The 26,258-nt window shown below is 40.0% G+C and overlaps 1 protein-coding gene across 1 annotated transcript in view; it reads left to right on the forward strand.

The window, feature by feature from the left end:
- Window positions 1-26,258, forward strand: part of F13A1 (coagulation factor XIII A chain) — a 162,632-nt gene that overhangs the window by 20,993 nt on the left and 115,381 nt on the right. The window contains exon 4 of the mRNA XM_029945402.1: window positions 23,125-23,376. Within this exon, the coding sequence (XP_029801262.1) occupies window positions 23,125-23,376 (252 nt within the window). The remainder of the gene's footprint in view (window positions 1-23,124; window positions 23,377-26,258) is intronic.

Consider the following 26,258-nt stretch of genomic DNA (forward strand, 5'->3'; position numbering starts at 1 on the left):
TCTGGAGGGGACAGCCAGCACACTAAGAGTTGAGATGGATGCCAATCTCTTGGGCATAATGGTTGGAAAGTATCTTGGAGAGAGATTGACCATGTTACTAGTTGGAAGAGTTCCCCAGGAAGTACTGGATCTCAAAGGATGAGTAGGAGTTGAATCCATGAAATGGGAAAATATATATTCCAGAAAAACATGTGAAGTTCAGTGGAGAAAGAAAACTTGGAAACATATTGATGGCCTCAATTTCCTTGATTTGAAGTTTAGATACTATTCTATAAACAGCCTCTGTGGAAGATAAGTATATTAAAAGGCTGTAAGTGTTTCCTTTTTAGATCATTGTGGCAGAGCATGAAAGATAAATTGGAGGGCTGAGATTGTTGTCAGGGACATCAGTAAGAGACTTGGGCAGGGTGGGGGAAGGACTGGTACTATTGGATGACAGGGTATATGTGCAACACATCATTCAGTATGATTTTTTTCCTCTTTAGAAAATATCACTTTGTAACAAGAAGTAATAAAATTGTGGATTTGTTTTTTTTCTTTTTCTTTTCTTTTTCTTTCTTTCTTCCTTTCTGTCTTTCTTTCTTTCTTTCTTTCTTTCTTTCTTTCTTTCTTTCTTTCTTTCTTTCTTTCTTTCTGCATGGTCAAATAAGACTCACCTGTAATAAAGTAATAAACTATGGTCTGAGGAAAAAGAGTGTGTGACAGTGACTGACACTTTGCCAAGTGTGGAGTCACCTCAGGGATGACAGCTCCTCTGAGAAAGGGGATGGGAACCAGCAGAGTGGATGGGGAGGGTTTGGGGTCAGGCAGCCAGTGAGAGTCCCAGTTCACCACTTAGAACAATGACAAAATCGCTGAATATCCAAGTGACTGTCTCCTCACCTGAAAATATTTACTTCTGGCAACTATTTATGGCTTAACAGAGATAATGTATATGAAATAATTCTTATTTCTCACAACAACACTGGAAAGCAGAGAAGGTAGGAGTAAGCCTCACTGGAAAGCCTGGAAACTGAAGTGCACAAGGATTGAGGAACTGATCGACGGTTATGCAGGGGAAGACAGGTCCTTTGTCCCCAGCTTCCCCTCAGATTATCAGAATCTTAGCCCAGTGCTCTGTCCATTTCGGCCCCTTTAGAAGGCAGACACATGGCCAAGATTGTAATCATAGAGTGACATTAATCCTAGATACGTTGTTTCGTAGATTAATCCATTTATTCTCCTCTAAATTCCTTGACTGTATACCTGTAAATGGAGACTTTTGCTAAGGCACTGGCTTAGCCTGATTCTAGAACAGGTGACTTTTCAGCAGCTTTCTATGGGATCAATTTCCCACTATTCTGTATTCCACTAGTAATGCCCTACCCAACCCTGAGTCTGAAGAGAGGGAGGTGAGAGAGAAGACAGCAGGGTGAGCCCTCAGAGACTTTGTAGTCAGGACCAGTGGCACTGAGTGGGGCTCTCCGATGAAGGACTATTACTAAATAAGAACACCCTGTCAAAAAGGCAAATAGGAGGCCAATGCTCTCTCTTTTCTCTCCTGGTAGCAAAGCAAAGATAATAACCATTAAGCCTCCAAACAAAAATATCCAGTGTTTACAACATCCATGCTGACAGCTTAATTAATCAAATAGGAACCCTGACAACCCACAGGCCAAGTTCTGCCGGGAATTATTTGCCCACAGCTCTAGATGAAGTGACAGAGGCTGTTTAGTCTCAAAGTAGGAGGAATCGACATCCATATTCTAGTGCAAGAGACCTGTGAGGAGGCCCCCTCCGCCGTGCCTTGTGACCCACATCCCATCCTGCAGAGCTGGAGATTCTAAGTGAAGCTTGGAATCCTTAGGGTAATAGAGTTGCCAGTGCGTTTCATAACATCAAGTATGCTGTGTGGTGCACTTGTAAGGGACTGTGGAGTATGGAACGGGAATCCCACACAGATGCCTGGCTTCCTTCTCCTCTTTCTCCTTCTTTTTTTTTTATCCCTCTAATTTGCCATTGCCCTCACTCTCTTCTGTTTCTGTCTTCATGCTGTGTCTTGCATTGACCTCTTTCACTTATGAGAATTCATAACCTTGACTAATTAGCACCCACGTAATTGAAACTGTATGCAACCAGAAACCCATGGTCTGAATTCAGGGATTATCCAGTGTGGGCACTGCCGAGCTTTTCCACATAATTCTAAGTCATTCTTGCAGCATGCGAAGTTAGGGGTAAAAAAGGAGGGTGAAAACATTTAATGAAAATTAATGTGCCCACTTAGACCTTGCTCTTAAGTCTCCAGTTTGTAAAAGAAAGACAGTGTCCGAGTGGAATGAAAACCCACTGAGGAAAGGGTAAAACTGGACTAATTATTCATAATCTGTGCCCTCTCATTACTCTGTGAGTGTGTTACACGAACTGACAAGGTACTGACTGGAAAGCTCTGGGAACTCCTTAGTGATAGTTGCTTCCTAATAAGATGACCCAATTACCAGCCTTATTTTGAATATTGCAACTGTATAGGAAAGTTAAATCCTTATTGTATTCCTTAAGGCAGTATAACCTTCATAAAGCATTACTGTAACAGAAGCCAGAGCCAGACAGGTGTTAGATGACCACAAGGCAAGCTATAAATAGCTGCGCCTCTCTTTTGCTTTCCTTTTCACCTTTTGTTTATTCTCAGTATCTCAGCCTCTGTGATTTTCCTACCTTTTCTTGTGATTTCTCTTAACTCTCCATCTCTTTCTCTGTTTTACTCTTGCTCTGACTCTTGTTCTGTCTCTCCTACATACATACACACTGTCCTGTGGGTCAATGTTTTGGTGGTTACCTATTCATTAGGGGAGTTACTAAAATTATCCTCAAGAGGTGGGTATAGCAATTTGTGCATGTGATCACAGGTTTTCTTCAGCCTTCGGGAAGCAGAGTTGGATTATCTGAATGCCTTGCACTGTCTCTGGCTAAAGTGTGTCTTAGTCCCCTAGAGCCCCCTTTGCTGTACTGTTGGAGGTTCTTCAGGGGTTCTGATGTGAGTTCTTTCATTTCACTGTCTACTTCCTTTCCATTTCTGTGTAGGTGACTTTATAATATCTCATCTCATGACTGGTTCAGTGAGTTTCTGAAGCAGAAACCTCTGCTGTGTCTGGCACTGTGTGAAATGCCATGGAGGATTTAAGACACCATCCCTGTCTTTAAAGAGCTTGCTATAGTTGAGGTGAGAAGAATTCCACAATTAATAAACACAAACCATATAGTATAAAATCAAAAGCTGAGCTGACACAATTCTCTACCAGAAATATGTAACAGACGCAGGCAGGCATTGCACTTGGCAGGCAGGAGGGACATAGGCTAGAGGGGAAGGGTGAAGTCTTGGACAAGCCAAACAGGTCCTGAGATGGACCTTGAGGAATTGGGAGTGTCACAAGAAGGACAGGAAGTGTATACTCTCCAGGCTGAGAGAAAGGCATTCTTTGAAGCCTAAGAACACAGTTTTTGCTGATGTACAAATATTTCTAATGAAAAAGAAATCCCGAATGGAATCAGATCTCATGGCTATATTTAGTTTGGGTCCTGCTCATTCTTGAGGCTCCTGGAGGTTTATGGAGTTTGCAATGTGGTATGGAGACCCAGCTTGAGAAGCCCATAATGGAGGTGCTCACCCTAAGGAGTCAGTCTCCAGTTATTGTTTGTTTAGTGAATGTTTGCACTAACTAGAATTCAGAGCCCTTCCACTGGGTTTGTAGAGGTGAGCTGTGACACCTGGCTTCTCCACACAGCACAATCATTATTGTCCCTAAGCAATCCACTTCATCATGTCAGATTAAAACATGAGCCCTGAAAAACTATCTTTTGTCAAAGATCAGAATCTCATTAACATGATCGAATGCAATTAAGTCACCATTAGCTTTCAAGAGCATTTTAAAGGGGGCTCAATAAATGGTGTAGGTCTCTGGGTATATGAGGACTCAAGAGAGACTTGAATGATATCCATATCTTTTTTACTTACTCACCCAGTAAGCCTGTAGGGCGAGGAAAGAGAATGATATCTACAGTCCATGCTTTCCTGATAATCTAGAGATGATCGTATTCTCACACTTCAAATTGGTAAACTAAATACACTTTAAAAATAGAGGCTTCTGGGGAGGAATGTGTAAAATGATAATAAAAAGGATTATAATAAAGCAGATTTTCAATCTCATTCACTCATTCACACATTATGTTCACCAATATATTAATGCCACCTGCCAAATCTGCCACTTGCCAAATCTGTAGCCAGGTAGAGAAGCAGCTGCCTATATGATGAGGCATGAAAAATGTTCCAGTAATAGCATGTTGAATTCCTCTATTATAGTTACTTTTTCAAATTAATGCATAATATCTGAAGCTCCCTTAATGAAATGAAAATGGCCTGTGAGGATGGATTATACTGTCCAACTGACCTGCTTATAAATTTGCACCAATTGGCTTTGCAGAATAACTAGCTGACACTCTGCAGAGAGCAATGGCCTGAGAAAAGAAGATATTCCAACAATAAATATTGAGAGAAAAGATGAAAAGCGTGGACACAAAGGGTACAAAGTTGAAAGTGTCTGGAATGAAAGAGGCTGAGGGTTGACCTTGTATTCAAGGCAGAAGCAGGGAGCTGAAGGAGGAGAATTTCCCAGCAGTAATGCCCACGAAGCAATTAGGATTGGCTTCTCTGAAGAGCATACCTGTTCACTGTTATAGGTAAAGCAGTCCAAAGCTTGATGCTTTTCATAAAATCACAGACTCATAAATATGTGGGCACTGGAAAGTATTATAACCATCTTTGGCCAACTCACTTGTCTTACAGGAAGCTGTTCATACGAATAAAATATTCAAGTACATTCTTGCACAAGGTCAACCCAGGGCCTGATAGAGCTCAGTGGATCACAGCTAGGATGACCCTATAATGCATCCTCCAAGCTAGGACACTTTTGAGAGAGACGGAGGGAGTGGCTAAATAGAAGAGATGCTAAGAAAACAGGCATAAACTGGGCTGTCCATAGCAAATCTTGGATGTATGATTGCCAAATCGGAGCTGAGGCAAGAGGAAGCTACTAGAAAATAAGAGGACTGTAGAGGGAGAAGGGGAACAACCTTATGATGTTAAAAATTAGGATAAGTGTCCAAATAGGGCACAGAAAAACTATTTCAGATGGATAGGACATGATGAGTCAAGAGCATTGGATTGAGTGGGGTGACATGTTGACCTGGCTTTGGAAGTAGAGACATGGGATGATGGCTTACTCCAGTATAGGTGAGGTCAAGCAGAGACATCCATTCAAGATTAGGGAGAGCAAACAGAGGAAGGCCCAGGGACAGGAAATGGGCAAATAAGCACAGAGCTGGAAACCAGCCCCAGTGAGCCATCTGAGGCATAGTACAGGCTCCTTTGCACTTCCTCACTGCAACAGCAAAGAGACCCAAGCTTTTTATGGGGGCTGAGGGGGAAGGCAGCCACTTTTCCCCTCTAGCAGATAAGAACTAAGCCTCTCCCAAGATCTCTTTTGGGACTGTGCAAGGTACTGCTGCAATCCTCCATAACCTCTCAGGGTTCTGGGTGGTGGTGACAGCCTTTAGTTCTCTGGATGTCTCATCAGATCACCTGGGCATGTACTAGGACTGGACATTAACAGAGGCTGGGAACAAATAGGGGAATAAATGGGCCAAAGTCCACGTATGGCTTCACCAGTGTGGAATCCCAGGTCATGTCTGTTGCCCGGAAGAAACACATGTGCAGGAATTTTGGTTTTTTTGGAAAGCAGCAGTCAGCACAATGATATTATCTCTTTCATTAAAGGTGTTATGATTTCCATTTGGACTTACAGGAATGAATGCTATTTCAAGTCCTGTTTCCTTGACTGGGAAAATATAAAGGCAAAAATCTTTCCCCTTCAATCACCTAACTGACTCCCAAGGAGACAAGCCACATTTGATGTCCAGCTTCTCAAAGTTAGGTTGACATATATGCTGTAAGTGCACCAGAAAATTAGCACAAAAGGTAGACAAGAGTCCTTAGTATTCTGAGGCAATTAATTCCACAGAAAGAGACAAAAATAAAGTTCCTGTGACTAAAATGATGGAAATGAAGTAGTGGAGACAGCTAGTTTGGCATTTTCCATCAAACAACTTTTTTATTTGTGCAACATATTTCTAAGTGATAGAAAATGACACACTGTCTCCATTACTTCATTTCCGTCATTTCAATTTTTCTAACTTTCATATTTGTGAAACAAATTGCTTTAAACATGTCAAAGACACTTGAGTGGAGTGTTAGCCAAATTTTAAAAATAAAGATGATTCATAAAGACAGCACTTGTGTTTATAACCACCAAGATAAAACTTCAAGAAAAAGAATCACAGTCCTGATTATTTAGGGCACAACTCTAAGGTAATCATCTTCAGAAGTTAGAAAGAAGTCTCTTTTTGTTCTCTGCTTCATTCTCCCTAGATTTATGTGTCACAGTAAACCTGGCCTTCTGAGTGCTGCATCATTCCTATTTCATTGATTTATTGAGTAACCACCCCCGTATTGATTGTTTTGAACTTGGACTCTGTTTGCATTATTATGCAATTCACTGAGCCCTTCATTGATATTTTGCTCCCAATCACTCAGTTATGCATTTTCCTAGAGCTGATGCTTCTTGAGGGAAAGGCTGTATTTTGCCTGTTGCTAAAGATAGGCTTTAACAGGGTACAGGGAAGCCAGGAGGGTATCCCTTCAGCACCTACTTTTGGAGGACTGATATTGATGTCCCAAAGAGAGAAAGCTCCACAAATATTACTGACTGTAGGAAACTGGAAGATCTATGTCACTGATGGTGAAGAAGAAGAAGAAGGAGGAGGAGGAGAAAGAAAGAATATGGATACTTTTACAAACAGTGGATACAACATGTTCTGTTGTTGCAAATTTTATTAATTTGGAAAAAAACACTGTACAGAAAATTTACAAGAACAGTACAAAGCACTTTTTTCCCCAAGAACCATTAGAGAGGTGTCAATCTGATGACCTATGAGCAAAGACTTTCTCCTATAAATCTATCAAAATCAGGAAATTAACATTATTAAATTATGATCATCTAGTCTTCAGAGCCCATCTGAGTTTCACCAGTTGTCCCAATAATGTCCTTTATAGCAAGAGGATCCAATGCAAAATCACATGTTGCATTTTGTTGTTATGTCATGTTTTTTCAGTTTGAAACACTTTCTTGGACTTCTTTTACTTGACACCCATGATGCTTACAAGGCAGTAATTTTGTAGAATGCCTCTCAAGTTAGGTTTGTCTGCTGTTTCCTCATGATTACAGTCTGCTTATGCTTCTTTGGCAATAATACACACAGCATATTGCGTTCTTCTTAATGAATCCTTTCTGGTTGCATGTAAATTTTACAGATCCCATTATTGATGATGTTAACTTTGATCACTTGATTAAGGCACTGTCATAGGTTGGTGTTTTAGCCTATTCAGGCTGCTCTACAGAATGCCATAGACTGGGTAGCCTATAAACAACAGACATTTATTTCTTACTGTTCTGGAGGCTGAAAAGTCCAAAATCAAGGTGATGACAGATTTAGTATATGATAAGAACCTACCTCCTACTTTATAGACAGCTGTCTTCTTGCTGTGTCCTCACATGGTAGAATGGGTAAAGGAGATCTCCAGGATATTTTATAGGGGCTCTGTTCCCATCCATGAGGACTCCACCCTCATGGACTAGTCACTTCCGAAAAGCCCCCCTCTAAATACCATTACATGGGGTTTATATTTCAACATCAGAGTTCAGGGGATGGGAATACCAGCATTCATTCTATAGCAGTTTGTCCTACGGGAAGTAGACATTGAAATCAGTATGAAAGAAGTTGATCAGGGAGTGCTCTTGGGCATACTTAGAGAGGTTGAGCTGTGAGCAATCCTCACAAAGGCCACAGCTGACCCCATGGAGAGATATGGAGCTGAAACAGGTCTTCAGAGGCAGTTTTGCTCAGCTTAGGAAATTCCCAAAGAGACCTGAACCACTAAGGACCATTTTATGGCATCACTCCCAGCATCTGCAGGTACATCTATCATTTCCAGAGAGACTCTGGGCAGCATATCTCAGAATACAACACTATGGTGTCTATCAGGGTTCCTACTGCAAAGTTCTTGTTTGTCCTCTTTGTAGTTAATACATACTTTTCAATAAAGTACCTTGAGACCATGAAGTGTTTTCTATTGATCACAATTTCTGTTGATAGAATGATTGATTGATGTATGAATTCATGATTTCTTCTTTTAATTAAACAAGTTACTTAAATCTGTTACTATCATTAATTAAATTGATGTTCAAATTGTCCTAGATTTTGCCAGTTGGAAGCTCTTCCAACTGGCTTTAGTATCCTTTCTTCCTTATCTTCTGGCACAACAAGATATTTCAAGCTCATCTCATATTTTCCTTGCCCTAGCCCTGAAATCAACCATTTCTTCAAAGAGCTCTGCTTCCTTTTAATAGAATATAGTATTTAAAAATCACTATCTGGGTCCTGTGTATGCTCACTGCTATTTTACCTCCTGTCAGTATTTCCCAATTGAATCTGGTTTTATCTCACTTATTGTTTTTGCTTCCATGATATATCTATGATGACCCTTGGCCCTTGACCCCTGACTGTCATAGTGTTTCTCATCCTCGAGATTTCTCCTAATTCATACCCAAGGAGACTTGAGTAAGTATGGTGTAAGGTAGATAATAATATCACTCATAAAATGACACTCAGTGAATCTTCACAACATGCCAGTTATGTGCTTTGTATTTCTCTTAGCTTTCTATTGCTGATGTAAAAAAAAAAAAGATTATAATCATAGGGGCTTAAAACAACACAAATGTATTATTTTAACATTAGGCATAATGATAATGACTGAAGAATGTGCATTAATATTTTAACCAAGCTCTTTTTACCTAATCTTTTCCCTCATGGAGGAATCAGTGGAATTCAGATGCCAGACCTAGGATCTGAAAAGGTCCTCGAAGGACACAGGGTCCACTGATTGGGAGGTGAAGACAGATATCCATTCCCTCTCCAAATTGTGTGCAATGAATGAATTTAAATTAAGGGAATTATTCCCATAAAGGGGATGGATGTAGGAAGGAGTGTAATTAGTCTTTTCAGATACTAAAATTTTAGCAAGAGTGGATTCATTAGGCTCTTGCTATTTACTGTTACCTGAGATCACCTGCCCTAGAATGAGTGGCCAAATAGCTATTTATTGGGTATAGTGTCGAGAAGTTTGGCCACCAGGAGCTGCTGCGGAGGTAGGCCCAGAGGATGTCCCAAAGTGAGGATTCATTAGAAGACAGTGTGAAACTTCAGAGAACATGCCCTGAGTTTGGGGTTGAACTTTAGAGTTCAATAGTAGATGAATGTTTTAGACAACATTCTCTCACTGTACCATTTTCCAAAGGATGGGACTTTATTTAAAAATAAATACCTTTATTTAAAAATTTTTAAGGCACGCCTAGGTGGCTCAGTCAGTTAAGTGTCCAGCTTCAACTCAGGTCATGATCTCACTGTTTGTGGGTTTGAGCCCCGTGATGGACTCTGTGGTGACAGCAAACTCAGAGCCTGGAGCCTACTTCAGATTCTGTATCTTCCTCTCTCTCTGACCCTCCCTTGCTCACACTGTCTCTTTCTGTCTCTCAAAAATAAAAAATTTTAAAAAATATCATGTAAATCGGTGGGTGACAAGTTGCCAGAGGAAATGAGAGAATACTGGAGCATCTTGGGCCTTATGGAATTGTCAGGACCAATCACCTTCTTCCACAGGTGTCTATCTCTAGGCAGGGCTCCAGAGGTACAACCTAGGATGCAGTTCCTTTACATCCTTGTGTTTAAACAAGGTTTTCTTCACAATCACTTATGTAGTTGATTTATGTCATTGTCATAAACACTAGGCTTGAGTACAATTGTTTTTATGATGCTCTTTTTAAATAATTTTTTAAGTTTATTTATTTTGAGAGGGAGAGAGAGAGAGAGAGCACCCGGGAGCAGGGGAGAAGCAGAGACAGGGAGAGAGAGGATCCAAAGCAGGCTCTGCACTGTCAGCACAGAACCCAACGCAGAACTTGAACTCACGAACCATGAGATTATGACCTGAGCAAAAACAAGAGTCAGACGTTTATCTGACCGAGCCACCCAGGGACCTCACTTTTATGATGCTTTTAAATTAAAGCAGTGATTAGCTCATGACACAACTATGGACATATCTAGCAAGCAAATGATCATCCACCTCTAAACATGCATGTGAGCTAATAACATGCAATGTGCATGTTGTTCTTTTTGCCCATCCCTCAAGTTCTATTTTTGTCATTATGTCCTTAATAAAGTTGTTCCTGACTCCACCACTGATCCACTGCTCTAGGTCTGTTACCATCATGTGGCATTAGTTTTCTGACTTGAATTATAGTCTAAGCTTGAATGTTTGATTATGAACCCCCAAGTGCAGAAAATATATCATATACATCTCATATACCTACCTTTGTCACTCCAGGTAAAGTGATATTATTCTGCTCACACTAAGCAATTTATAAATATCTGTTTGAATAAATGTTTGTTGAGTATAGACATCCACCTGCAGACTAATACCAAATGGACTGCATCTTGTTGCCAAGAATATCTCTATACTGATTTTTGCTCTATCAGCAATTGGTTTAATTTCTGGCAATGCAAACTCATTTAACACTTGCTGTTATGAATTGTATTCATATATTTGCATTCCAAGGACAGACAAATATTTTGTTAGATTACCAATGATTTATCCTTATTCCCATCACTTTTGCCATTAAATTATTAACAAAAATTGACTGTTTCAGTGAAAATTCCTTTGGAGGTCTGCTTTCTTTGGAAGACATTCAGCTAAACTTTTGATCTTATCCTTGTTGGCTAATGACAACTGCTTTCTAAGCCAGCTGCCATTGTTATAAATGAATAAGTCTTTCTCATAAGACTTACAAGTCTCAGTCCGCTTGCATGATGGATACAACTCAAACAAATGGAGCTTTGGCTCGATGCAATTGCCATTTGTTGGGGAGACTTAGTCCTTGTAAGAGAGAATTCCTTCTGGCCTGCTTCCTGAAGTTGATTGAGAACATGAAGGAGGTAGGCATTGAAACTGCTAGCTGTCGTGAATCTGGTCAGTGATCCCCACTTTCAGTCCATAGTGTGTTTCCTGCCCCCTCTTAACCTGCACTAAGGTTCCAGAGCCCAGTGTGAGGGTGGCAGAACCCTAAGAAATGTGGAAACATCCTTTGCCCATTGAAAGTGCTGCTAACAGAGTGAGGACAAAAAACTGGTATGCAGTTTGGTTTATAAACCCTGAAATCCAGCACTGTACAACAAACTAGACATTGTGACATCAACATCCTATCTCTGCCCTTGACATCACTAGAATCTGAAGGATTTAAACCTCGATGAATTGGTAGAACAACAGAGCCTCATTTAAACTCTTGCCAAGGAAGGACCAGAAATTGCCTTAGAAACAATTGTTACATAGACAGACTTTGTACTTCAAGTGGCCACACTTTTATACCATCTTCTATGAGCAAGCTTCCTTATGACTTTTATTAATTGTTTTTCTTTTAATGTTTTACATATTTTTGAGAGAGAGCAGGGGAGAGGCAGAGAGAGAGGGAGACACAGAATCCGATGCAGGCCCCAGGCTCTGAGCTGACAGCATAGAGCCCAATGCAGGGCTCAAACTCATAAACCGCAACATCATGACCTGAGCCGAAGTTGGACACTCAACCAACTGAGCCACCCAGGCACCCTAAGTTTCCCTATGCTTAGTGTTTGGTTCTCTTGCAGCTGTGAAACCAGCTTTTAGAAAAAGTACTATAATCAGGTTTCATATCATAGAGTCATGAATTTAAGCAAATTTCCCAGGGATATAAACATTTTAGCATTATCTCTGATTCATCCTTTCTTGGAAGGGTTTTCATGATGAAAAAGCAAAGTGCAAATATTTTGAGAAGTCAAGAGGTCTTCCTATCATCTTGATTGCTCTCCTACAGTCTTTGCACAGCAGCCAATGTGATTTTTAAGAATAACTTAAGGCAGACCATGTTTCTTTTCTAGTGATTTCCTTTCTCAGTCAGAGTCAATTCCAGAGTCCTGACAATAGCTTTCAAGGCTCTACTTGATCTTCTGGCTCTCTGTCTCACTCACCCTATCTCCTATGATTCTTTCCAACGTTCCCTCTGCTCTAGGCACATCCGCCTTTTCAAGCATGTTAAGTATCACCTTCCTCAGGACCTTTGCACTTAAAGGAATTCTCTTCTCCAGATGTTGCATGGCTCATTTGCTCACTTCTACATCTCTGCTCAAGCGTCACCTTACCAGAGAGTCCTATCTGGTCACTTTCTGCAAATCAGCACCTCCACCCTATTACCCTCTGTCCCCCTTAGCTGTTTTATTTTGCTTTTTCATGGCATTTATCTCCATTGATGAAGTATATATTGATTTGTTTGATGTCTACTTATCCCTACTAAACCGTATGCCCCATGAACCTGTGTTGACCTCACTGTTCTCAGTATCTAGTATCGAGTATTTAGTGCCTGGTACCTAAACGGTGCTTGGTAAATGCCTATTGAATAAATCTCTGAACCATGGCACATCAGTAGCCACCTTCTTCACTACCCATTTGGTCATACTCAGAAATAAAAATAAAATATAGGTTTAATGAGCTTTATTTTCTGTTGTGACCATCAGACACCAAAGAATAATGAGAATAGTAATCGTTTGTTCAGCCCATTGCATGCTTTTCACACACATTATTATTTAAACCTCATGCTGTATAAAGCCAGTTTACGGGGGCGCCTGGGTGGCTCAGTCGGTTAAGTGTCCGACTTCGGCTCAGGTCATGATCTCACAGTTTGTGGGTTCGAGCCCCACGTCGGGCTCAGTGCCTGGAGCCTGTCTTTGCATTCTGTGCCTCTCTCTCTCTGACCCTCCCCTACTCACACTGTCTCTCTCTCTCTGTCAAAAATAAATAAAACATTAATAAAAAGTTTTAATAAAACCAGTTAACAGAAGGAAAATAGATTGAGAGGCTGATTAGCATCCCCCAGCTGGAGTGCTAGAGCAAATAGACCTGGGTTCAAATCACGGCCCTGTAATTGATAGCTAGTTACTTAAGTTCTCTGAGCCCCAGTTTCCCAGGATATTACATGGACATAGCTGTTAGAGGCGATGCAGACACATAGCAAGGTCGGGTTAAGAGTGCACAAGAGAAACTTCTCTAGGTTTTATAAGCAATGGAAGTTTAGTCAAAGGAATTGGTTACACCAGAGAGAGAACAACTAAGAAGTCATAGTGAGGCATCTTGGAAATTAGTGACAGCAGAAACCTGCCCCCACACCTGGGGCTGGAGGCACATAGAGGAGGAGGTCTTACCAAAACCCAGAAGTATCCCCAAGAGCTGGAACCATGGCAGCACCCCATGGGAGCTGAGACCCTTGGTGAAGATTCAGCATCCCCAGAAGCAGAGAGAGAAAAGGGGACAGACACTGGCATATACCCCATCTTCCTCCAAAGTCTCTCATTGGCCAAATCTACCTAGAAGCCAGAGGTCAAAGGAGCCTGGGAATAGGGTTTTCTGTAGAACCAAGATGAGGTGGTGTGGCATTAGGTCTGAGAACAACCAGGTGATCACCAGGCATAGCAGATAAGCACACATAGTAGTTCTTTTCCCCAAATGGACAACCTGGAACTCAATCCAAGTTCTCTGACTTCTAACACTCCTGTTCCTTAGAAATTGGACCAGCAATATGAACACATCTTATGTAGTGTTATCTTCTATAACCCACCTCACCTAAATCATAGAGACTTTATGTTCACAATTTTTTTTTCTCCTCTGTCTTCTCTCAAATGAGGCAACACATGCATGTGGTTAAGGGAATTTCCGGGAAACTAGCTTAATTGAGTAAGTCTGTACGGCAGTTAACCACACCAGGTCTGATTTTTGGAGCAGCACGCTCATCGAGTCTTGCAGGTTAGTCATGAGTCTGTTAGAGCAGGTGATGTTTTACTTGTGGCTATATGCTCAGCAACTAGAACAGTGTCTGGCACCTACTAGGAAGTCAAAAGCTCTTGGGTGAAGAATGACCCAAACCTAGGGTCACCTTTGGCTCCACCTGTCTCACTCTTGACTAAGCCTCTGTTGCTTCCTCCTGCTTCTACTCTACATCAGTCCACTTATTCTCACTCTCAGGTCATTATCCAAAGCTAGACATTATCACTCTGAGGACATCGCCATGTCTCACCTGAATACTTCAGCAGCCCTCTGCCTGCTTTTCCTCCATGCTTGTCCCCTCCAAACCATTCTCCATTTGCAACCCAAGTGATCTTCCTAATGTTCATACCTCATGAGGCCAATTAGAGCTTCTCTGTGGCTCCTGCCCCATCTCAGCCCCTCCTGGGGCACAGCCTAATGTCTGCACAGTATCAAAGGTCCCTTTGGCTCTTACCCTGCCCAAGTCAACTGCTTCTACTACTACAGGGTTTCATCATTCTCTTATGCCTCACGTTTTCCTTATTTCCTCTACTGGGAAGGATCCTTCCCACCTTTTCCATCTTAAAGATTCTATCCCAAAGCCGCCTTCTCTGAGGGATCCTCTATCACTTCCATAGCACCCTCAGCCCCTTTCTCCTCTGGGTTTCCAATGCACACAACAGCTGTGAAGATTACATTTCAGAAGCTCTGCCATACATTGTTCCTCATGGCTAACAATCCCAGTGAAAGCCTGGCATGCTGTAGGCACATTTACAGTGAGTGTCAGTACTTTGTTGCAGGACCTCTGCAGTCTTATTTCATATATGAAGAAATCCTTATATTTCAATACCATTGAGGTTTTCTATAATTTTTTCCTCATGTTCTTTTGCTTATTCCTTCTACTGGGAAGAATCCTCCTCACCTTTTCCATCTTTAAGATTCTCTCCCAAAGCTACCTTCTCTGAGGGATCCTCTCTTACTTCCATAGCACCCTCTGGCCAGGCTCTGGCCTTGCTGGACCATCTAAGGTGTGTACTTCTTAATGCAGATGGTCTGTATCAAGAGGTAGCTTTATTACTGTTATTATTATTGTCATTATCATTATTATTATTTTAATCATTCAAAAAGCCTAACACAATGCTGGTTATTTCACAAATTTCACCCTACTCTAAAAAATATTTTAAAAGATGTAGGAAATATTGAAAGAAAGGTGAGATAAGATTAAGGTAAACAAGCCTCCTTAAAGAGTCTATCTATCTTCAATTTACCAAATATTTATTGAGCACCTACTGTGTTCCAAGCATCTTGCATGCCACTGGGTATACAACATTATATACAACTCAGTCTTTGTCCTCAATAAGTTTCCCCTTTCTTCCCCCAGTTTACTGGAGCCACAGAATTAACATTTCCAGGAAGCTATCTTTCCTTAGGAAACACCTGAAAATATATGTATAAACTGGCCCACTGGCAAGGTATGAAGTCAGGCAAATTCCTGAGGTCTTTGATGAAATGATTTGCTTTTGAACAAAAGAATCCTGTGCCTTTTTTGATTGGTTGTTTTTTTGTGTGGGTTTTACTTTTAGTACTGGTGGTGTTTTATTTTTGTAGTTGGTAACCTGATGTTTCTAAAAGTTAGTGCATCCTGGTCCCCGTGAGCTCTAGCTCCATCCCAGGCCTGATAAAACCAAGTTTGCTTCCCTCCACGAGGCTACTGCCTTCTTGCTTCCAGCTCTGCCATGTGCACCATGTTGCCACAGCAACACTTCCAGGGCCCATTTGGAAATAGATTGATTATTTTGAGCACGAAAGGTGCGTCTTGGGAAAAACAAATGAATCAAATGGAAAAATGAATTAACATCATGAAATTTACCTTCCCAGCTGGAGACATGATATATTCATGAGTTTCCTAGAGATGATCCTCTTCTAAGAATTCACTATTAAAGAAAGTCTGCAGTTAGGTGGAGTCAGAGCTCAGTTTAAAACATATTCATATGTGAGTGGAAAACACCCTTTGAAGGAAAAGGTTTTGGATTAGAAATTTTTATTTTTTGTGAAGGATGCTTGAATATGACACCTGGCTTGCTACAGGCATCTAAAGTTCCTGTGATGTCCTTAATGGGATCTGACATTTGCAAAAAACTCAGTTCAGTTCCAGGAGCATTTATTGAGCACTTATTTTGTGCATTGCATTGTGGCACTCTATGGGGGGCTCTAAAGACAAGTAAGATAATATATTTTAGTTGCATAAGAAAAATAGATATTGTATGGAAGCCAATTTGACAATAAACTATAAACTATAAAAAATAAAATGTCATTTCTATCAAAAATAAATAAATAAACATGAAAAAAAAAGAAAAGAAAAATAGATATCTAAGTGAATATGAAAAAAAAGTTTTGTTTGGGTTTTCAGGTGATTAATTAAGCTTTGAATGACCAGAAGTGTCTTACTATTTACTGTTACTAAGTCTAGCATAAATGGAGCACAACTATGGTCACTTGACTCACAGGTGACCTGCCTAAGAGATGAGAGAAACAGGGGTGTCCTGAGATAGAAGCTTCATTTCAGAGTATCAAGGGAATGTGGCTGACAGGCATGTCTTCTTCAGTTACAGGTGCCTACTCCTCCTGGCTGATTATGTTTTTCCAAGTTCTAAGTATGAGCAAAGTGAAGTCAGAATAATTCTATTAGCAATAATTTTCAACCATACTGACCATACTATAGGCTGATTAGTGGCCTTGCTGGACTACCTGGGAATCTAATTACCACATAGTACATTGTTTTCAAAATAACACAATTCCAGGCCATTAACTTACTAAAAAATGAATTTTTAAAATGCAACTTGTTCCTCCATGGAGTTTTACCTATGCAGTGCTTTGCATGAAGAGGGTTCTCCTGTCTGTGCAATGACTAGTTGAGAGGAAATTTTCCCCCAAGGACACATAAGGCTGAGTCTGAGCTGGAGGTGGATTTCTTTTTGTCTTTTATGTGAATGACACATATATGACAAAGCCATGCAAAAAACTCAGACCCAACAAGCCAACGTTTGTAAAAAATAAAATCTTAAGGAACTAAATATGTTCACCCTCTTCCTCCTGGCTCCAGGATGGGGTTGTTAAGGTAGGTGCATCTCTCTGTATTCACTGCAGAGTGAGGTTAAAGAAGACACAGGGACGTTTGAATGTAAGCATATGGTACAAGTGAATTTTGCCTTACAATAGCATTACTGTGGCCTCAAAAACAATTTATAAATGAACACAAGCACTTAAACTAAGAGCATGTGTTAATTTCTAGATCAGCTGGGAAGATGGCACCAATTTTAGGTAAGTGTAAAAAAATGCAATCGGTGACTGTATTTCTTATGGTTGATAGTCCAGTTCCAAAGAGTACATTGTTAAAAGCACAGCGAGAATCCTTTCTGTGATATTTTATTCCCTGCTTCTATTTTTCTTGCTCAGGTATTTTTTAACACAGAAGTCACACAGTTTGGAGTGGGGTGGGGGAACCAACTCTGAGCATTACACACTTTCAACAAATGTGTGTATGGTGATCACTGTGTAAGGCTGAGGTTCACATCCAGATTTAGCCAAGGATAGTTGATGGGCAGTCATGGATGTTGATGGATGGGTGTTCCAAAGTGTAGCCTGATTGTGGTCTCTTAAACATGCTACCTCCTGGGGGTGAGAAGGGCTATTTAGTGAAATGAAATACTACTCTGTCACAACTTCCTCACTCACAACTCAATCATAGAAAATTCTCCCCCAGAGCTGTCATTGAAATCATTACACTCAGAATTAAACATGTTGTATAGAGCAGCCGACAAGACCCTGCGGTACTATTGACATGTCAGGTCTTACATTAATAATCAGCTTTCCCATACAGTGAATAGGAAAACGTTGTGAATCTGGCCTCCTTTTCCTTCCTTTGGGACAAACGTACGACTGCCTGTTCCAGATCTGCTTTCATACACTGGTCAGACCATATCAGCAGTATTGTTTACCCTTTTTCTTTTTTCCCTTCAGTCACTAACACCCCCAACTCAATCCGTTGTAGCCCGCAGCCCCTCTTTGCAAGCAGGTCTTCTTTCTGATGATTGGTTGGTTGTTAAGCCCTTGAACCCTTGCTTCCATCTCACGCTCCTCCTCTCCACCATGGCATATTCCCTCTCTTTCCTTCGACCTCATATCTCTTCAGATGTTCCAGTTTATTCTTCTATTTCCTTCCTCTTTGTTTTTAAACAGTTTATTTTAGAATACTCTTGGGTTTAAAGAAAAATTATGAGGATAATACAGAGAGTTCTTATAAACTCTGAATCTAGTTTTCCTTTGTATTAACGTGATACATTAACATGGTATGTTTGTCACAACTGACGAGCAATAGTAATGCATTGCTGCTATTATTATTATTTTGTAATGCCTTAAGTTCCTACCCCCTAGTTCCAAGTAGGCAGCATGATGCAGAGAAAAGAGAATGGGTTTCACGGTGTAAAGGTGTTGGTCTGAGCCCCACATCTACCTCTGCCTAGTTATATGGACGTCCTGCATTGACAACCTTACAGGGCCTCAGTTTCCTATCCGCAAAAATTCCCTTGCAAAAAAAGACCCCAGGAAATAAACCATTATTTTCATCTCTATATAAACTGCCTTGAGAACTCTAAACAACTGGTACAGTAATAAGTTGGACATCTTACCTATGTCTCATGAAATCAATAAAAATTATAATCAGTTTCCTATGTCTTCAACACCCTCCAAGACTGTGAGGAATTAAACTAGGAGTCATTAAGGAAGCTAAATGTTGACCTAATAGTAGTTCAGATGCTTGTTATTAGTTTAGTGACATATTTCTCTTTGGAAGAAAAAACTAGGTGATAATTTTTTCTTCTTAGTCCCAGTCTTAGACACTGAGTGTCCATAGTAAATCACCCCTTAAATAAATAAAATGTAAAATTCTCTAAGGCACAGGTTGGCAACCATTTACTGTAAAGGACAGGTAGTAAATATTTCAGGCATTACAGACCATATGGTCCCTGTCTCAGCTACCCTACTCTACTGTCTTAGCACACTGATACTCAAATGGGTGAGAATGTGTCGATGAAACTTTTTTATACAAATAGGACATAAGCTCCTCTTGACCTGTAGACCATATCTTGACAGTTCCTGATTAAGGCATGAATGAATGAAGATGACAGTGACCATAATGATTTGGAAAATCAAGAGTTAGGAGTGAGGGACAGGATTCAGGTGATTCTTATATGGTGATTCTGGAATTATTAATGCTTCTTGGTTCATAAAGAATGATACTACTTTTTTTTTAATTGTGGGAGTGAGCTGTATGTGTTCTCTTGACAGAAATATTAGTCAGTTCAATGTGTTTGACTCAGGAATGAACTGGCCTTTGAAAGTAGATTTGGATTCTATCGGTTGACTGTCAGGGAACCCAGCCTGGCATCTTGCTCTTGGAGCAGAGGAAGGATCACTTATGGGTATCAGAAAGCCTGAGGTAATCAATGGGGAAATATCAAACGATAACTGCCATTTATTGAGCTGCCCTCCCACTATTATCCCATTTTACAGAATGAATGAGAGACAACAAGTAAGTGCCATGATCACACAGCCAGGTTCTAAGTCAGCTGCATTGCTCTCCTCTTGGCCACAACACTTCCCTCCACAAAAGTTACTGGCTTTCCCTGGAACACTCACATTTCTTCACACTTAGAACTAGACATGGCAGGAGGGTGGAAATTACTTCTTATTTCTTCTAGCTTTACTTTCCGGTAAGCTGTTATGTTTAAACACAAACAATGAATGTCTCCTGAGTCACCCCCTGCCATGTACCAAGTGTAAAGCTTTCATTATGTTGTAAAATCTATTTTCTATCCATTTCCAGAACTGCAGAGACAAAGACATGGAGGCTCAAACAATTAAGGAATTTGCCCAGGGGGACATCTATGGTGAATTGTGGAGTCAGAATCTGAACATAGTTCTCACCAACTCCAAAGCATTTTCTACACATGCAACTGTTCTACAGCTTAGTGGTTAAACTCCCACGCTCTCTAGCCAGACTGATTGGGTTCACATCTCAGCCCTGCTACTTACCAGTTACATCACCTTGGACAAATTGCTTAATGATCCTGTGTAACAGTTTCTTGATTTGTCAAATTAGGATGATGATTATAATTTCCTTCTCATAGTTTGATATAAGGAATAAAGCAGTAACAGGCACATTATAAACAACAAAAGCATTGACTTTTTCCATAGATTACAGCTCCAAGAGCATAGGAGTCTGTTTTGTTCACTGTTCTACTCCTAGCACTTAGAATAATGTCTAGCACATGGTAGGCGATATGGTTGCATGAATGAAAAGTGTTCAAACTAGGCTTTTGATTAGGTTGTGACTGCATTCAAAGCCAGAATGAATAAACATGGTTCTTCTTTTTCTTTACTTTTTTTATGCCATGAATTTGAGAGGTGAAATTTAATGAGTCTTAGGGCACCTGGGTGGCTCAGTTGGTTAAGCATCCAACTCTCGATTTCAGCTGGAGTCATGGTCTTGCCGTTCATGAGTCTGAGCCCCCCATTGAGCTCTGTGCTGACAGTGCAGAGCCTGCTTGGGATTCTCTCTCTTTCTGCCCCTCCGCCCCACTCACATGTGCGCACGCGCGTGCTCGCTGGTGCACTCACTCGCTCCCTCTCTCTCTCAAAATAAAACAAACCTTAAAACTTAATGAGTCTTTGAAATCATAATTCCAAGTGTAATAATGAAAGTAGTGATTGTCTTAGGTTATTTCAATGTTCCCAACGGAAGTGGAAGTTCGTGCACAGTCAGGCTCACAGCGCACAGCACATGGCCTCAGAGACACTCTCCTAGTTCGTTGCTACTCCTAAAGGAGCGTTCTTATGTAATGTATTTTAGGGTCCTTTTTATTATTTTTTTTACAAAGTCTAAGTGTCATTATCACATAGATTTTATCTCTGAAAATTTATTTTTACTAAGCTTGTATGGTATTTAATACTGTGTATTCTAAATCCAAGCCAGTATTTCGTGACAACAGCTGCCAGGAGCCCTTATAATGAGTTAATTATGGTTCCACTTAGCTGGTGAGATAGCGTTTGATGTCTACACTTCAGTAGTGATGGGGGCTTCCGGGAGCAACAATGCCTCCAGAGAAAAGGGCAGCCTCTGGACTCCCCCCTCTACCCTGTTTGAATAGGCACAAAGAGTAACATACACAGGAAATACAGAGATGGAGGAGCCTTTGGAACAAACAGCTCCGGCAGGATTTATGTGCAGGATTCCCAGACACTAAACTCCATATATTCCCAAGAACACCACCTAGACACTGTTGCACCTTGGCAGCAAACCATTTTTAAGACTTTATTGGATTTATGATAAATATTCGTCCTGAGTGGTGATTAACTGATACCCCTAATACATAGCAAAGTACTGGGGTTCTAATCCTTCTCCCTGGCTTGCACTGTGTAAATTATTATTTTCATTAAGATTAAGCATCTCACAAAATTACATTGCAGTTAACTTACGCAACCGCCTCCTTAGAATGCTCTGTCTTTGACAATATACCAAAGAATCCTTTAAGACCTCAGTAATTGGAGAGGCCCAAATGAAGCATTGGTTTTGTTTATTTTAATGTAGAATCCTCTGCATGTTTTCTAAAAAGCAAAGTAAGTAAGTTTTTCTTTTAAAGATTCTTCTGCTTGCAAGCAAAAAAAATTGCAGATTTATTAGCCTGATTAGTATTTTTCTTCAAGTCATGAAGAATTAAATATCTGATACATTTTGGAAAAGTTTGTAAATGAAAGATCTACTCCAGTTTAAAATATCTATACATTTGATTATCTTGCAAACTAAACTATAAATTAAACTATAAGCCAAAAAGATTTTTTTTTTAAACGCTGTCACCTTCACAGTTTTCAGGAGCGCGTGGTAAAATTTAGTTTTGAGGTTAACACCATGAAATAACAATTTGGTCTAAAATGACAGCAATAAAGAGAAATAAGATTTATCCTGAGATAATTTACACGTAAAGTGTGATAAGACTCAAACTTGGTAAAAATAATGCTTAATCTTCTATTGAAATAACAGCTGAGATTTGTTATGCATGAGAAATTATGGGCAAAGCAACATACATGTGTTATTTTATTTCATTGTCAGGTAATATTGTTATCCCCATGTACTGATGAAGAAACAGAGAAGGAAATAGGGATTTGTAAAGGCCAAGTAATTTGTCAGAAATTCCCAGGATAAGTGAGTAGCAGAGCGAAGATTCAAATCTAGGTAATTTGCTTCTGGAGCCTGAATTCTTACCCATGACATAAGCCTAACTCACTTAATGAGATTGGCAATAAACACATGGTACAGTTGAATGTGGAAATGGTTACATATGCAACCTATAAATATAATCCTATTAGAGGTAATATAACCAATTGTATTCAGAATAAGCCCCAAAACATTTGCTTATCCCTCTAAAAGAGCAATTCTGACTTCTTATAGTGCAGCATTTCAGGGGCGCCTGGGTGGCTCAGTTGGTTAAGCCTCCGACTTCGGCTCAGGTCAGATCTCACGTTCGTGGGTTTGAGCCCCGTGTCAGGCTCTGTGCTGACGGCTGGCTCAGAGCCTGGAGCCTGCAGCCTGCTTCCGGTTCTGTGTCCTTCTCTCTCTGCCCCTTCCCCTCTCATGCTCTGTCTCTCTCTGTATCAAAAATAAATAAATAAAAAAACATTAAAAAAATTTTTTAGAGTGCAGCATTTCAGGAAATGGTAACTCCACAGGATGCTATAAGCTCTGTATGTCTTTGCATCCCAGGTTCTTGTTGCTACATCTTATTTGAATTCATTAACTAACCAACAAACAAAAATTTTTGTAATTATCATTATTGGTTTTTTATCAAGACACGACAAATTAGAGCATCAAAGAAGTTTAGAAAATCAACTAATGTCACATAGCAACTTGGTAGCAGAAATGAAATTCACACCCAAGTCTTATGATTTCAAGTCTAATTAATATTTTAGCCTTCAGCCATAAGATGACACAGTCAGAACAAAAATGGTTTGTGAAATCATCTCAACGCTGCTTCTTCCCACAGGTCGCTACCCTCAGGAGAACAAGGGAACCTACATTCCAGTTCCTGTCGTCTCGGAGCTGCAGAAAGGCAAGTGGGGGGCCAAAGTTGTCATGAGAGAGGACAGGTCTGTCCGGCTGTCCATCCAGTCTTCTCCGGAGTGCATCGTGGGGAAATTCCGCATGTATGTTGCTGTCTGGACCCCCTATGGCATTCTCCGCACCACCCGAAACCCAGAAACAGACACGTACATTCTCTTCAATCCTTGGTGTGAAGGTAAGGGGCAAGCATTTTTCTCATAAAAAAAATAGTTCATATTTTTCCAATGCATCTCTTTTTGAAAGGATAGCAGAATTATTCTACAAGATACGTTCCTTTGCTACATACACTGTTTCACATGGTTGAAAGACAAGAAAAACCATGAAATTTGTCCTTAATGTTTATGAGGACAAAACTTGTGTATATGAAGTTAAAGCTGCTACACATTTATTCCAGGAAATAAATGAGGAATACCTGAAGTGGCACAATTAGTTAAATTGTGGAGTGATGTTGATGGTGTCACTTCTGTGTATATGCTATTACTCTGTAAACAAAATGGGCTTATTGAACTTGACTTTCAAAACTATTAGTATCTAATATAATCTGGCTTCAGAAAAAAACAGGATAAAGTTGATCCTGCCTTATAGTAAAACTAACTTCTCTTTCTAATTCAAGAACACAAAGCTTGGATGTTAAAAGAATCCCATAAATTTGTGTATATGCAGAGTGGGTACAAATTTCATAAGCCATATCGCTGGATGTACAAGCATGTAACTTTAGTATAATATAATACAACTTAATCCCTGCAACTATTTGGAGTTTTCCTTTATGTCTGTTACAGAAACGTCATCCAGTTATATTCAAATAAAATAGGTCAAGTCCAAGGATTTCTCCCAATTCCATTTAAAAACTTAGTCACACATAGTATTTTCCCCCATCACCATCTATGCCCTTCTATATCTGCCCCCTGCTTTATACTTGGTATGGAGCTGATTTTCAGTTCCAGAAGCAAAAGCAAACATTACAACAACATTAATGGGAGAGAGTGCACTTTTAGATCTTAAGAAATAAGGTATAAAACTTATAAAAGCTTATATAAGACAGAAGATGTTTCACATCATCTTCATGTATATTGCTCTTTAGCACCTTCCCAAATGAGTCTATATTTTTTGCTGATTTTAAGTGACAATTACTTGTGAGAGTTGCATTTGAATCAGTGTTAAGCTGCATTTACAGGTAGATAATAAGTGATCAACAATGTTGTCTACTCGTATATAACATAAATCTGGATCCTACTGCCCTTTTCTTTGAATTCTCAGTACCAGTACTGTTGGCAGATGGTACTGAGCTAATCCTATACTCTCCTCTCACCACTCCCATTATCTTATTCCCAATAATCCTATCTATGAGACAGATGTCCAAGGTTGATGGTAATAGGAGATGTTAATGGGGCCACGTGCTATTAGAAGTGCACTCCTGTTTATAGCAATCTAGTAAACCAGTTATAAAACATTCTTTGATGGAGGGGATGTGGTGCTCTTTACAGAGATGAGGGGAATTGAGGTGTAGAGACAAAGATTTTGAAAATGTTGAGTTGGACATAACTGAAGATGCCCAAGCAGAAATGACAAATAAGTATTTCAATATGTGAATCTGGAGATGAGAATCAGAGATGTAAATCTTGGAGATGTAAATCTGAACATAGGGAGAAAATACAGGGAGGAAAAGAGATATAACATCAAGCCCTAAAAAACACAAGCATTTGGTGGTTCTAATAGGGAAGGAATTAGCAAAGGAGACTGAAATGGAGGAGTAGGTGGGAGATGGCCAATTGTAAAAAAAAAAATTTTATTTAAAAAATTCATATTTATAAAACAAATAAACTAAGAATTTGATATTGACTTTCTTTTATTACAAAAAGAAAATCATATAACTTCATGTAACTATTCAGCACCCTAAGCAGCTTAGAAAATGATATGATTTACACCAAATTTAGTATGTTTGTAGCTTTTCTGGCTTACACAACTTGTGTATCAGGGGGTATGTATCTACATGCATTTCAACTTATGCTGCCAGTTTTCCAGAGATTAAAAAGAGTTAGTCAGGTTGCCTGACATATGGAGTTTATAAGAGAATCATTCAGGAGGTGGAGAGTCTAATAACTTTTCACTACCTAATCATTGCCTTGGTCTTCAGTTGTCCCCTTGGTGAGCAGCTTCCAGGTTTCCTTATTCAGAAGGAGTCACCTAGTCCAGAGATAACATGGCCCCATCACTTGATGCTTCATTACAGAAATGGAGCCAAGGGACTTTCCCTAAGTATCACTGATTGGAGGAAGGTGAGAATGAAACTAGACAGATTAGTTTGGAAGCTGTGGCCCAGGACAAAGGTGATGATGGATGATGGACTGGACTACGGTGGTGGCAGTGGAGATGAGGAGGAAGGTATGGGTTTGGAGATCTACTTTAGATTTAGAACAGAAATTGTAGAAGGGTTGATCATGAGAGGTTAAGGAAAGGAATAAGTCAAGAATAACTCTTAGGTGGCTGGTATCTATCTGACCAGCTAGGTTGGTAGTGGTGCTGTTTTCAGAGCTGGGAAGACTGAGGGAAGTAGAGAGGAAGATCTAGGGTTGAAACTAAGAATTACATTTAAAATGTTAATTTGGTTATATCTGTGGAATATCCAAGTGAAAATACCACATAGGCACTTGATTAAGTGAATCTAGAGCTCCAAGGAAATAGGTGAGCTCAGCATGTAAATATGGGCACCATAACCCTCCTACACTGTTGGTGGGAATATAAGCTGGTGCAGTTGCTCTGGAAAACAGTGTGGAGGTTCCTCAAAAAACTATCAATAGAATTCCGCTGTGACCCAGCAATAGCACTGCTAGGGATTTACCCAAGGGATACAGAAGTGCTGATGCATAGGAGCATATGTACCCCAATGTTCATAGCAGCAACGTCAACAATAGCCAAAACATGGAAAGAGCCTAAATATCCATCACCTGATGAATGGATCAAGAAGATGTGGTATATATACACAAGGGAGTACTACATGGCAATGAGAAAGAATGAAATATGGTCATTTGTAGCAAAGTGGATGGACCTCGAGGGTGT

This window comes from Suricata suricatta, chromosome 7 (genome assembly GCF_006229205.1).
Source record: "Suricata suricatta isolate VVHF042 chromosome 7, meerkat_22Aug2017_6uvM2_HiC, whole genome shotgun sequence".
Classification (NCBI taxonomy): domain Eukaryota; kingdom Metazoa; phylum Chordata; class Mammalia; order Carnivora; family Herpestidae; genus Suricata; species Suricata suricatta.